This window comes from Nannospalax galili, unplaced genomic scaffold (assembly GCF_000622305.1).
Source record: "Nannospalax galili isolate Female #2095 unplaced genomic scaffold, S.galili_v1.0 scaffold781, whole genome shotgun sequence".
Classification (NCBI taxonomy): domain Eukaryota; kingdom Metazoa; phylum Chordata; class Mammalia; order Rodentia; family Spalacidae; genus Nannospalax; species Nannospalax galili.
Window position 1 is genome coordinate 3,869,599 of NW_008346898.1, and position 14,783 is coordinate 3,884,381.

The 14,783-nt window shown below is 38.2% G+C and overlaps 1 protein-coding gene across 1 annotated transcript in view; it reads right to left on the minus strand.

The window, feature by feature from the left end:
• Positions 1-14,783, minus strand: part of LOC103742226 (ATP-binding cassette sub-family A member 9) — a 76,704-nt gene that overhangs the window by 21,050 nt on the left and 40,871 nt on the right. Inside the window, exons 18-25 of the mRNA XM_029568412.1 lie at positions 13,800-13,919; positions 11,676-11,874; positions 7,732-7,898; positions 6,515-6,648; positions 5,109-5,246; positions 3,728-3,820; positions 1,769-1,942; positions 491-604 (exon numbers count right to left, since the gene is read on the minus strand). Of these exons, the coding sequence (XP_029424272.1) occupies positions 491-604; positions 1,769-1,942; positions 3,728-3,820; positions 5,109-5,246; positions 6,515-6,648; positions 7,732-7,898; positions 11,676-11,874; positions 13,800-13,919 (1,139 nt within the window). The remainder of the gene's footprint in view (positions 1-490; positions 605-1,768; positions 1,943-3,727; positions 3,821-5,108; positions 5,247-6,514; positions 6,649-7,731; positions 7,899-11,675; positions 11,875-13,799; positions 13,920-14,783) is intronic.

Here is a 14,783-nt window from a genome sequence, read left to right on the forward strand (position 1 = left end):
CAGACAGGGAAATGTCTGGAGTCTGAAGGACACACATATGCATTGAATGCAGACAAAGATAACAGATAGGAAACAAGGAAAATTCTAGATTTTTTTTACATGACTCCCTAACTGGGTGCATTTTCACACAATAAAAATGAAATCTATTATGAGCTGAGAACGAACAGGATTGAGAAGACAGATGTTAGACCTGGACCACTGAAGTCCTCTTTAAATATTCAAGTGACACTGTAAATAGACTCTTAGAATTCTCTAGCTCAAGTGATCCTCAAGCTCTGTAAACATATTTGAGAGTCATCACTTGTAGACACCAGACACCTACAAATACAGTGTAATTTACATGCATCTATGATCTCTAAGAGCCATTAGAATTTTCTAGAAAGAAACATTAACTTGACATCCTGCTTAGTACAATGATAAAAGAATATGCTCCTGGATTTGTTCAAGAAAGAGTTAAAAGCAAAACAACAGGCATTAAATGTATACTTACAATTAAGAAGAAAAATGACCAAATGCCACTGTTTTTCCTGCCGTTACGAAAAATGAATGAAATCACATATGTCAGGAAGACAAGAGATGACGCATACCCAATACTACACAGGATCTGAAGACAGAAATACTCAGGTTACATACAATGGATACTATTTATATTTAGTAAAGTATTCAGACTCTTCCCTCAAGTCTTCAAAATGGTAGTATAGATACTTCGAAATCCTAAGTTCTAAGAGTAATAATTTTGGTAGGGGATGCTAGGCAGGCAGGAAGGAAGGGAATGAAAGACCCCTCTGCTGCTGTTTCCTTTCCCAGCACCATTTGAAATACGGGGATATCCATATCAGTTTGCTCTCAAACAAATGGCCTGACTGATTGTTGCTAATACCCTGGTAGATGTTTAAAATGTTAAAGAAGACAAATTTTAAGTGCTAAATGAAAAAAAAGTCTCAAAACTGCTTATAACCCATCTTCAAGTATTAGTCTTCCATAGCTAGATAAAAAGCCAGAACTAGCCTTTCAGGAAACAATGACGGGCCACAGGCTGCTTCTAACTAATGGCAACGTTCGTGGCAAGGGCTTTAAACAGCCAAAAGACGGTAACGCTAGGAGGTGAACTGAAAAGAAATAATTTATTCACCCTCGGACCAAAGCTAACACAACTAAAAGGTAAACTGATAACAAATGCAGTTAGTTATTATTTCTTCTTATCTCTGTCACACCCCGAGGCCTAAGCTACCTAGAGCAAGTGTTAACTGACTACAAGGCAAAGCAAAATAATATCAATGTTAAATATTTTCTCCTTAGTTGTCCTAAAAGGGTAGGGAGCTGCTTTTGAGCTGATTTTGTGAGCAAGGCCCCTGTTACCTTGAAAGGGGGACAATTTTGGATCCCTTCAGTGTAATGTAGAGAATAATGGCCCAGCACAGCTGTTCTTTCTTCTGTCATGGTGTGCTGCCTTGTCCTCCAAGGGGTCTTTCTCTCAGTGTTCTATTAAAAGTTTAACTCTTTCTCCTTCCTTCTCCCAGAAGCTGCTGTGATCGCCAGCTGCTGTGATCGCCAGCTTCTGTGTCCTGTTGTTTTCTTATTTGAACCGCCCCCCAAATTATTCCCAAGTTCCTTTGTGGGTCGGTTTTTTATTTCTTTTACCAACTAGCCCTGGAATCTGCAAAGGGTACTCTGTGTCCCAAGTGACAATATTACTGCACTCATGAAAAAGGTAGTCTAAAAAAAGTTACTCTTAAAACAAAAGGATTTGAAAATCTTTATCACTTACCTGAATTAACAGGTTTTCAACTATAAATAAAATCTCCTCCTGGCTGAAAACACAGTCCATTATTTGCATGAGAAGGAGAATCAAGAAGTACAGGGGAATGTCCACCAGGGCCTGTCCACACCAGTAGGCAGAAGGGCAGAGACCTGAAATCCACAGTTGGGAAAGAACTCCTTTCTGATAAAGAAGAACAGAAAAAAATCATCAAGAGGTTCAGAAAAATTGAGACAGAAACTGTAAACAGTCACAATATCTAATTTTTATTATATCCCTTTAATAATTATTACTCTGATTTGGCAAATGGCATTGCCACTTGCCACATCCCTGCATTAGAGGCAATAATAATACAAACTTAGTACAAAAATAATAGATACAAAGGCATGGTGACACATATCTTTAGTCCCAATACTTGAGAGACAGAGGCAGGCAGATCTCTGTGAGGTTGAGGCCAACCTGGTCTACATAGTGAGTTCCATGCCAGCTGGGGTTACAGGGAGACCCTGTCTCAAAGAAACAAGCAAACTTAGATGATTGACTCATTCTCTTAAGGGATATTCAGCTGGGCCTCGAGCACTGTTGGGTATTGTCAGGAGTGTTGGTGTTAGTGATAGATTTTTATTGCAAGCACCTTTTAATGTTTATTTTTCTTTTTTTTAAAAAAAAAGACAGACTGCGGAAGGAATTCACTGCAAGTGAGGAGACAAACAGGCAGCTATTGCAATGATCCAGGAAAAGACCTGTGATGATACAGACCAGGATAAAAACAGCAATGAAAGAAATCGATGGATTTGATCATTTGCAATAGACTCTAAATATTGGTTACTCATCTCTGTGGCATTATCAAGTGGGTTGTTGCATATCAGGAAGTTGATAACTCTGAAAAAAGCTTTAAAAGGGCCCCAGGACTAAACAGTATGTTTGGACATCAAACACACCAAAATATTAAATCATAACTTCTCACAGAAACCTATTTGAGACAGATGTAATGACCACGCCTTTCACAAGTGAAAGACAGGCGAAAAATACAAGAGTAAATTACACAAGTTTTTAAATTCATTCAGCTTGAAAATAGAAAAAAACAAGTTTTGGACATGGGGAGGTTTAACTCAAAAAATTAAAATATGTACAAAATATTGACAAGTAGAAAGAAAATTGTGAGGGAAGGAAAGGGAAAACAGTCTCTAGTGTTCCTCTTTGAAGAAACTGTCAAAGACGGCGATGCTTTAAGGTTAGAATAAATGTGGGGTGTGCTGGCACAGGCCTTTAATCCCAGGATTTGAGAGGCAGAAACAGATGGATCTCTGTAAGGCCAAGAATAGCTCATCTCTATGAGATTGAGACCAGCCCGGCCTACATAGTAAGTTCAAAGCCAGTTGGGTCTACAGGAGAAACCCTGTCTCAAAAAGACCAAAGAAAACAAAGGATAAATGAAAATTAATTCAAGGCCAGCACGCCCATCTCCTGAACATTCACGCGGCTCGGTGCTACAAACATCAGGTCAATGACATCAAGAGACAGGAAAGGGCTTTTCAGGGCACTGGAAGGGAAGACTTTCACACAAGCGTCTTGAATTTTATACAAAAGCTTGACGAAATTTAAGTGTAAGGGGGAAAGTCTTTTCTTTAACAATGGTCAAAATATTGTGGTGAGCTGATGAGGACTGTTTGAATATTTTCACTACCAAGTGAGGATACTGTTATCTCAGACAGTGTTTTGAATAAAAACAAGTGATACATATTTAAAAGTTGTCTTTTCCTGCTAGTCATGGTGTTTCCTAATCTGTTCTTCCTGTTTGAGAAAACTGTGTTTTATTAATATTTTGGCATTCTGTTATTGCTTAATTATTAATTACATCTAACACAGACACGGGATGCCATGACCTGCAGGTAAATCTATGTTCACAAGGTTTAAAGGAGAGTTTGCTGGACTTTAAAGGTGTCTGAAGACTTCAACTCTTCTTACCTTGTAGTCACTGATGCTGCTCATGGCGATATAAGGGGTGAGACCGGCAGCCACTGGTATCCAGAAGAATGCATTGGTCATGTACCCGTGCTCCTGAAATCACGGCAGACACAGTCAGCAGCCGGCAGCCGAGCATTCATTCATTCCCACTGTTTTCATGGCATCAAACAAATACAAGAATCGAGCTAACCCCTGAAAGACCTTTCCAAGGTCCTGCTTGTGGCATGAAGATTCTGCCCTCCATTTTAAGATTACAGCATTTCAGACATCAATGACAAGGCTGATGGTGTGGCAGGAAATGGAGATTGCGAACCACCAGTGAAGGGAATATCTTTCTACTCAGAAACCGACACAGAGCTGTTTATTTCAGCGTTTGTAGTCCTTCCACTGTTTCAGCATAGTGCAGAAGTATCAAGTTTACACGCCTTCAGGGACCGGCAGATGGAAAGTAATGAGAAGGTGGATGTGAGCAAACAAGGGAGATACGAGTTATGATTCCAGCATGGAGGCGGAGGGGCTCCCGAGCCTCAACCCCTAGCTGAGGAGCTATGGATAGGCCATGGCTGCTGGGCCAGGGAGAGTCAGTTTTCTTAAAGGGTGTGATCCCTGGTTGATCAACCAAGCTCCAGTGGATGGCCTCATGCCCATAAGTACATGGGCAGAACAAACTGGGCTTGGTGAGTTATAGGCTCTGCTATGCATTTGTTTGAAACTTTATATAATAAAAAGTTGCCTCAAAACAAATAATAGCTGTTCTCATGTCCACTTCCGATCTCATCAGTACCCTAAACTAGACAAAACTGAAAGTTCTTTACTGAAAACTACTTTCAATGCCACTCCAAGGAAAGAAAAAGCCTGAACAGCAATAAGAAGAACTGTAATTTATTGAGTAAATTATATTTTATTTTCATGCCTAATTGTTTTTACAATATCTTGGCCAAATTGTCTGGTGTGTACATTAGCTCATTTAATTCAGAGGAAATTTTTATGTGACATTTTATCTGTACATTTTGTGAATTAAGGCATTAAAAACTACAAAAATTAAATTGTTTAAGAAGACTATATTGTGTGACCCTTAGACTTCTCCTGTTCAACTCTGCCCTACTCCCTAGAGCTGCGGAGGACCTCACACCAGAGATCATCATGTTTTTTCCAATTAATTGTAGTTCTTGTTGCCCTGTTCCCCATACATCATCTAACTGAACTTAGACTGTTTAATAATTATTGCCAAACAGTATGATACCATATGTTGTGGTTTATATATGAAGTTATGCCTATTTAAGAATGTTTATAAAATTGTCATGTTGTTATTTCCTTCATTACAAAGACTTTCTTGAAAACATCTAATGGCTCATTGTAAATGAGATCATATTATACTTACTTCAAAAAATGTGCTCCTGTCAGTCTGAATGCGCTCTGAGGAATTAAGGATTCCAAGCATCCCGTTGCTAATAATATCCATGAGGACTGGAAAGCAGTTTAATCTTTTGGTATTGCATGCTATTGAAAATCTGTGATCCTAAAATATAATTAACATTTCTTAATCCTCAGGAAGCAAATGAAAATTTAATGGATGACCATGTGAGAAAATTATCCAAATTATTGATGATATAGCAAGACAAAAACAGAAAAGTAATTAATATCACCACTGCTTATTCAGTTCCCAATATACTTAAGGAATTCAGAATTTTGTTTAGGGTTTCTATCTCCCTTACATCAGTCTATTTGTGCACAGAATTTCACAAAACAAAATAATTCAAGTGATTTTTAGCAGCACTACAAAATTCCATAGTATATCACTTGAAAATGTCACAGACATTTTCCCAAATGTGATGCATTCATTTTACAAGTAAAAGGTGTGCAGATACTCAGGAAACAGGAGGCAGGCAGACAGCTGTACTAGAAAGGTGACTTTCCACAAATACTGAGTTTGCATGTAAAATCACCTTTTGTATTACAACAATACAACATTCATACACATAGACACAACATGATTACTTCTTCAAAGTAAAGGGAAATAAATTGTCTATATTGTCCAAAATATAGGAAAACATTTAGGATGCATTTTTATAATCATGAATAAATCAAGTGTACCATTTCTACCATAATTACCTGAAACAATGTTTAAAGTACTTTAAGAGTACTTTTCTGATTAATACTAGAGATGAATTCCACTAGGACCTATAGAAGTAATTTCTTTTTATTTTTTTCAGGGTGGCTCAGGTTGGCCTTAAACTTACAATTCTCTTGACTCTGAAGTAATTTCTTAACTTGTTATTGGCTTGGGACAGTAGTTCAGAAATTATTCCTATAAATCAATTGGATGATGAAATATAAATGGTGAAGCTTCAGAACACCTACTAATGGTGATTTACTCACTTAGCTTGATGGTTAACTTATCTTTTCCCACCAGTTTGCTCTTGGGATCTCTAATTCAAACTCCTCCAAGACCTAGACAAGTGGTAAAAATGAGAGACACAGTACGAAGATGCAGCAAACTGCAGCGTCCAGGCCAAGTCTTAAACCTAACAGTTGTTCTCAGCTCTCACTGAGAATTTAAAGTGATTATTGAGGAGGAATTTAATTGCTAAGATTTTCGAATTACTATTAAAGCAGTTGTTATATTGGAGGTGGCAGGCAGAAATAATTATAGCTCAGCTTCTCCTATGAAAATGAGAAATAGTCCATTGTGTCAAGTTAGCATTTTTTGTCTATTGGTTTGAATTATTCGAATTGCATATTCACAACCCACCTTAGGTGAAATGTATCAGTTACAGCCCAACATACCTTTTCATCACCTGACACAGTGATAGCACCGTTGTATAATGACTCTTCTGGGCCATTTCTGGTTCCAAAGGCATCCACTTCTAATGAAATGTTCTGCAGTCTTAGTGAATGGATAAAGTTATCAATGCTTGACCCTACCATGAAGGCAAGCATCAAGGGACAGGAAAATGAAACAAAGCAAGTCAATTAATACAAAAACTAAATGATGTCACTCAAAGCATGCCATACTGTTGACTGCTTACAGATATACTCAGAAGGCAGAACTGGGGTTAGAGAACAAAAAATCCATTCTCATATCATGAATGTAATAAAGTTTCTCTACACAGTCTAAAACATATTAATTTCTAGTATTATATAATTTATAGGCGTGTAACTCAATGGTCTGGCACTGGATAGCATGCATTCGGCCCTGGGTTCAATCTCCAGTACCACAAAATAATAATGAAAGCAAAAACCTAATCACTAACAGTGTAACCCTTGAAGCTATTAATCTTTTTTTTTTTTTTTTTTTCCGTCTTTTTGAGACAGGGTCTCCCTGTAGCCCCAGCTGTCCTGGAACTCACTGTGTAGACCAGGCTGGCCTTGAACTCACAGAGATCTGCCTGCCTCTGCCTCCTGAGTGCTGGGAGCTATTAATGTTTTATCTTATGATTTGGAACATTTTTTTTTTTTCTTCAGAGTCAAAGTAATACAGAGACTTACAAAAACCGCAAGACAAAGACCACAAAGACCAGTCAATTATTTACCTTTCTAAACTCACTTTGCGCTTTAGCAATAGCCTTAGGGTTTAAGTAAACTTCAAAAATGTGTTTCTAAAACAAACTCTCCAAACCTGAACTTGTCATTTCTTTGACTTAATCTTCGGTTATGCCTCCATGTTTTCTAAAAGACACAGAAATTATTTTTCCCATCGTGTTTTATATTTTTCTGGATAATCTCTAAATAAGAATGTGCTTAAGTGGAGATCTTTTTGGGGGGTTGAAAACTCATTCGGTTTTATGTTTTTCAGGGTTTGTACTGAGTTCAATATTATGTAACAGTATTGATTCAACAATAAACCTAAAAACTTTACAGTCACTTTTGAAAGAGATGTATCTTTGCTCTGGAAACTATTTTTGAGTATGTTAAAGCTGTAATGAAATGCTTCTTCTAAAAAATAAAAAAAAAATTAAAAGAAAAGAATGTGTTTTGAAGTTCCACTTTAGCTCTGTGTTTACCTGTTTGATTGATGACTAGTAAGTGGGTCAGAGGATCCTGCGGTGGTTGTCCTGGAGAGAGGAAATACATCCGCGGAGACAGGCCCCAAGAGTAACTCTTATGGTACAGTTCATAGAACAGATGTTCCAGTAGTTGAGGGAGAAAGCTAATCCCCAAAAACAATAGTCTGTGTGGAGGGAAATAAATATAAAGAATATTCTGTTACAACACGCATAGGTGTCTATGTTCAAGCAGGTAATGGGTACAGTAACACAGACAAATCACAAGCTTTAGGGAACATTTCAATCACCATTCTTTCTTTGCTCTGTTCTTTCTAAAATATTTCATTTCATTTATTTTATTTTATTTATTTTATTTTTTTTTATCTTTTTGAGACAGGGTCTCCCTGTAGCTCCAGCTGCCTAGAACTCACTCTGTAGACCAGGCTGGCCTCGAACTCACAGAGGATCTGCCTGCCTCTGCCTCCCAAGTGATGGGATTAAAGCTGTGTGCTTCCACTCCAGGCTCATTTATTATTTTTATTTTATGTGTATTAGTGTATTGCCTGCATGCATGTAAGGGCACCCCTGTCATGCAATGCCCACGGAGGTCAGAAGAAGGTGTTAGGTCCCCTGGACCTGGAGTTACAGATGGTTGTTAGCCACCATGTGACTGCTGGGAACCAAACCCAGGTCTTCTGGAAGAGCAGCCAGTGCTCTTAACCTCTGAGACATCTCTCTGGCCCACTTTAATCTTTTTAAAATGATATGGTTCCTATGTGTGTATCTTTGACTTTTTTCTGTCTGATAACTTAATTTCGCCTTGAACATTTCATTTGGGCTTTCTCAGTCTGCTGATTCTGACTTTATTATTTATTTATTTATTTATTTATTATTTGTTTATTTATTTATTTTTGAGGCAGAGTCTCATGAAACTTCTGCTGGCCTTGAATTTTCTATGTAACCAAGGATGACTTAGAACTTCTGCTCCTCCTGCCTCTACTGCATAAGTGCTGGGATTGTAGGCATGCTAAAATTTTACAAAAGACCTAATACTCTAAAACTGCTGGGAGAAAAAGTAGGGAGTGTGCTGCAACATACATGTATGGGTATGATTTTTTGACTAGGCCTCCAGTAGCACAGGAAATAAGACCTAAAATCAAAAAAGGAGATCTCGTGAAATGAGAAAGCTTCTATACAGCAAAGGTAACTGTCAATCAAGTGAAGAGAAATTCTACAGTATGAGAGAAAATTTTAATCATCTATATATCTAACAGAAAATCAATGTCTAGAACATAAAAAGAATTTTAAAAGGTAAACACCAAGAAAGGAAACAACCCAATTTAAAAAGCAGGCTACAGAGCTAAACAAAGTTCTCAAAAAAATAAAAAAAGAAATACAAATGCTTAGGAAAACATTTTAAAAGTTTCAACATCCTTAGCCATTAGAGAAATGCAGATTAAAATTGCTTTAAAATTCCATTTTACCCCAGTCAGAGTGATTATCATCAAGAATACAAATAATATTAAATGTTGGTATGGATGTGGAGAAAGAGGAGCCCTTATATAGACTGTTGGTGGGAATGTGAACTAGCATCATCACTTTGGAATTCAGCCTAGAGCTTTCTCAGAAACCTAAAAACAAAACCATTATATGACCCAGGTGTTCCACTCCTCAGCATATACCCAAAGGACTCCAGACCCTACAGCAGTAACCATATTCATTCTTGTCCTATTCCCAACAGCTAGGAAATGGAGGCAGCCCAGCCTAGATGCCAAACAACTGGTAAATGGATAATGTAGGTGTGGTACATAAACACAATGGATTACTACTCAGCTGTAAAGAAAAATAAAATTATGAAATGTACAGGGAAATGGATGGAATAAAAAAAAATTATTCTAAGTGAGGCAACCCAAGCCCAACAGGACAAGTATCGCCTGTTCTCTCTCATATAAACATCCTAACTTCAACTCTTTAGTGTGGTGTGTCTAACATTCAGTACCTGTGCAAGTCAGGAGATAAGGAAGGCGTGATGGATAGTTTTAGTTGTCAACTTCACACACCTGGGAAGAGGGACCTCAGTTGGGGAACTTCCTCTATCATATTGGCCTGTGGGCACGTCTGAAAGGCATTTTCTGAACTGTTGAGTGATGTGGGAGGACCCAGGTCACTCTGGATGGTGCCACTTCTGGGCAAGTAGTCCTGGGGTGTATAAGGAAACAGGCTGAGCACAGGCCAGGGGAGCGAGCCAGTAAGCAGCGTTCCTCCATGGCCTGTGCTCCAGATCCTGCCTCCAGGTTCCTGCCCTGAGTTCCTGCCCTGGCTTCCCTCAACGATGAACTATGATAAGGAAGTATAGGGCAAATAAACCCTTTCCTCCCCAAGTGGTCTTTGGACAGAGTGTTTTATCACAGCAACAGAGAAGCAAACTAAGACAGACAAGAATGGGGAAAGTAATGCAACCAAAAGGTTGCTGTTTGCAGTGTAAACAAGATCACCAATCCATGTGCTCCTCTTGTGATTTGGGCAAAGGGCCTCAATCCTTCAACCTTGCCTTCCACCCAAGACAGTGTATGCATGTCTGTATACATGTTTTTCATACCAAAGTGTTGCACACAGCATGCTTTTCTCATTGTAAACAATGAAAGAAATTGTGAACCCTCGGTAGTTGTATGTGTGGTATTCTAGGTCTAGGGATCAGAGGGCAAAATTCTTCTCTGATAAGATAACGGTAGATCTGACTTTTACTTCTCCATTTCATACTGGAGATGCTGTGTCTATAAAGAATGATCAAAGCCCTGCTCCAGACCACAGTTCCAAGAGAAATCTGAAGGAATAGGTTCTCAACAGTTCAGGCCCACTTTTGGCCTTAAAATGGACGTTCTTTATTAAGGCATAGCTGCAATGTGGCATAGACACACTGCACAGACAGATGATACTGGAGGATGAATACTCTTGAAAGGTCCATGTGTTAAAGTCCTGGTTCCCAGAGTGGCACTGCTGTTAAGAGAAGGAACTGATAAGCTCTCTATCCTTTGGTCATTGGGAATATGACCTTAAATGGGATTATGGGAATTCAAATTCTTCACCTCTGTTTGTTTCTTGACTCATGATGGACCTATCTGCTCCACCTTGACCCCATCCAATGATGTGGCACCTTCACCAGAGACACAAAGCTTGGGGCAGTCTGATCTTGGACTGCAACCTCCAGTACTGTGAAGCAGAATAAATCTTCCTCTTTATAAGCTCGTTGCCTTCAGTATTTCATTACAGTGATGGAAAGCTAGTACAATTATGCATGTCTGATTTATGTTAATAGATGTACAATCATTAAGCAATAGTTATATATAGGAGTGCTTATAAATATTTTTGTTGAATGAGTCTTTTGAGCATAGACCTAGATTTTTACAACACAGCATTCCTCAGTGAGGTGGAAACTATAAGGGAGTGACCTTTACAGTGGGCTCCAGGCACAGTTGTGAAGTTGAATAAGAGAGGTACGGAGTCCCAAGACTGTGAAAATGAAATGGTGCCTCAATGCCCAGCCTGTTAACATTGACTCTAACCTGAGCTTTCAGGCTGCTGATCTGTCCTATAAATTTCAGACTTTACAATCCACCTTTAATCCCAGAACTCAGGAGGTAAAGGCAGGTGGCTCTCTATAATATTCAGGCCAGCCTGGTCTACATGGTAAATTCTAGGCCAGCTGCAGCTACTGGGAGACCCTGTCCCAAAAGCCAAAACAAAAGATACTTTGTAAACATTTATGAAATTTTTCAGATTTTAAAAAGGAATCCCAGACTTTATCTGTTTTGATTATATGGGCACACAAGCAATTTTTTAAACAAAATGTTTAAAGGATCATGTGCAGTTACTGGAGTTTACTTTCTCAGACTTCAGTGGTTTGCTCTTGTATTTATTTTGAGTGCATGAACCAATCTGCTCTGGAGCACTCAGAAACTCACATGGTCAATAAGCTTTTCCTTTCATTCTTTAGCTTTAGGAAGCGAACTTTTGCGACTGTGCAGAGCTGCTGCCTCCAGAGTGCCGTGCCGCTCACTGTCTTTCTTGTCCCACTGAGGGAGGACAACATTTCTTGCAGCTCAACAAGGCTCCCCCTGCCTTTCTCCCCATCACTTTGCAATTGCCCCCAAATTCCAACATCTGAAATATAAAATCAGTCATTCATAAGATGTCAATTCAGGTTACATTACTTAGCTTTTGCAGAAATCACTTATTAAACCAGAGGTCCCCAAGTAAATGTCAAACCAAGATGAAAATAATCTAATTCATGGCTATATTAAAGCCACTATTGAGGAAATGGGGGAGAAGTGAGATAATTTGATGTCATAGAAAGAAATTTCATATGCTTTTAAAAGAAACCATGCCCAGCTTTCCATGGTATGAAATACACTCATTTCATGTATTTCATTGTTGATGCAGTCATTTTTTTTTCCTCTCCAGAGGAAACAGGAGACATTGTGCTTCTCAGGGGTCATTTGGAAGCATTCTGAGTGGTCAGAATGAAGGAAGAGGGAGGTGCCAGTATCATCTAGGGAGAAGAATTCAGGGCATCTGCTAAAAGTCCTGCTGGACAGTGTAGCTTCCCTCTCCTAACCAAAGATCACTCTGTTCAAGATGCTAATAGGGTGTAGTTGGAGAAACCCTGGGGGCTAATGTTGATTTTTCTTGAAGTCACACAACCCGGCGTTTCAATCTGAAATACCACTAGCTGTGGAACATTGTGATGCTGTTAATGACCACACATTTCATAGCATTGAAAATGTTAAAGACTATAAAATTGGACAGCCATGTAAACCAGTCTGAGGACAGGTTAACTTCTCTACATGGTTTCTAATATTGCCACACATTAGGATGAAGAAAATATGAAATACACAAATGTTAAGCTCTCGTAATTTTATTTTATGATAGCCATAGGAAGTATAGTTCCTTTTGTTAAACAGGTGAGCATCCATGATGTAGACACCTGGGGCAGGGTTGAGGTTCAGGTGGGGTGAGTAATCCTTTTAACTAATTCTATTAGGAAATTCTGAGTTTTCCTGTAAAGATTGTTGATGAAGAACCAACTGAGGGGTGGGGGTGTGGTTCAGTGGTAGAGCACTTCTGAGCATGTGTGAGGCCCGGACTTCATCCCCAGCACCTTCCCTCCCCCCAAGGCCAACTGAGTGCATTACCTTTAAATTTAAAAAAATTCACCAAGTGCCTTTAATGCATTTAGATTTAAGTTTTGTACCAGCATTTGTAAAAATCTTGGGAGAGTTGAGCATTTCAGTATAAAATGTGATTATAAATCTGATTTTTTTCAGCTTACTGATTAAAATTTCCATAAATACCTAAAAAAAAAAGTATGGCCCATTTGATGTACAGTAGGGAACTTGCCTGGCATAATACTGAGAAGAGTAGCCACTAAAGGTTTGTAAATAACTTCAAAAGTGCATAAGAGGAGAGAATGAATTAAATAATGTGCATAACTAATATTTAAAAAGGTAGAAACAACACAATCATAAATAAAGGTCAGAAAAAGAGTCAACGTAGTAACGATAGTAGGCAAATGAGGGTCATCGAGTCAATGCCTTCCAAGGGTGACATTTAGACTAACAGCAGATCTTTGGGCAGCAACAACTGAATCCAGAGAATGTTAGAACAACACATCAAAAATAATATAATAAAAGTAATTGCCAAGGTAATTTCTAATTTTCTTTTCTCTACAGCACTTATTTTCAAGTAATACAAAACTGCATATTTACTGTGTCTTTTCAGGAGGTTTTAATGTGGTATAATGTATGTATATAAGTATGTATTTCTACTTTATTTTAAGTTGCCTGAGACCAGTACCAACAAAGATATGCACACACACAAAATCTAATTCAAAGTTTGCTATATATATATAATATATATATCATATATAGAAAGATATATATATATATAACCATATTCAAAGCTTGTTTTCAAGATAAAATATTGCACAGAAAGTTAACAATTATTCTCTTTTACTTTCTTTCTGTCTCCATTCATCCATCCACCCATCCATCCATCCATCCATTCATCATCTTCTCCCTCTCCCTTACCTGATTCATCAGTCACTGACTTTCCTTCTAATTTCAGGAATACCTCATTCAGTGTTGTCATAGAAACACCATAATCCTCAATGCCTTGGTTTGAACACTTATCAAGATCTCTGTAAAGTGCTAAAAGAGTAAAAATACATCAAAAGGATATAATTTATAATGAGACAACTAATAATATTTTCCAAAATGAGAAACTATTGATGAGGCCAAGTGTATTTTCATCACAAACTGATATAAATTTTCATTTATTTCTAAAATGAATCTATACTGCATATTAGTTTCCATAGCTTCTTAGGTATCAAAGTATAAAATAAACACAGTTTTATACTTAGAAAACTACTCAGCCTTTTAAAATATTTTACTTGATATGTTTTAAATTTTTTATTCTATTTTTATTTTTAGTTGTGTGTGTGTGTGTGTGTGTGTGTGTGCATGTGTGCTTGTGTGTGCTTGTGTGTGCACCTGCTCATGGAGGCCAGAAAAGGGAGTTGAATCCCTTGGAGTTGGAATTTCAGGCTGTAGAGAGCCACCCAGTGTGGGTGCTGGGAACCAAACTCGGGTTCTCTGGAATAGCAGCAAACATTCAACTGCTGAGCTCTCTCTCCACCCCCTTTAATTCCATTATTAATTCTGTTGCAGAGAATGTTTAAACTAAACTCTGATTAAAGAATAGTTTCCAGAGAACAGAGATTTATTCTTTCAGGTTCAGATTAATTGCTAAGAAACTATAATCAAAAATGCAAAAGAACTGATATTTTCAGAAATAAGCAATTGCCACAGATTCTTTCCTGGGTTAAAAACTTTATAAATTATAGCTGGGCATGGTGGCGCACACCTTTAATCCCAGCACTCGGGAGGCAGAGGCAGGTGGATCTCTGTGAGTTCAAACCAGCTGGGGCAACAGGGAGACCCTATCTCAAAAAAGACACATATAGCCAAAAGTGAAAAAAAAAAAAAAGGACCCTATTCCTACACGAAAAGGGG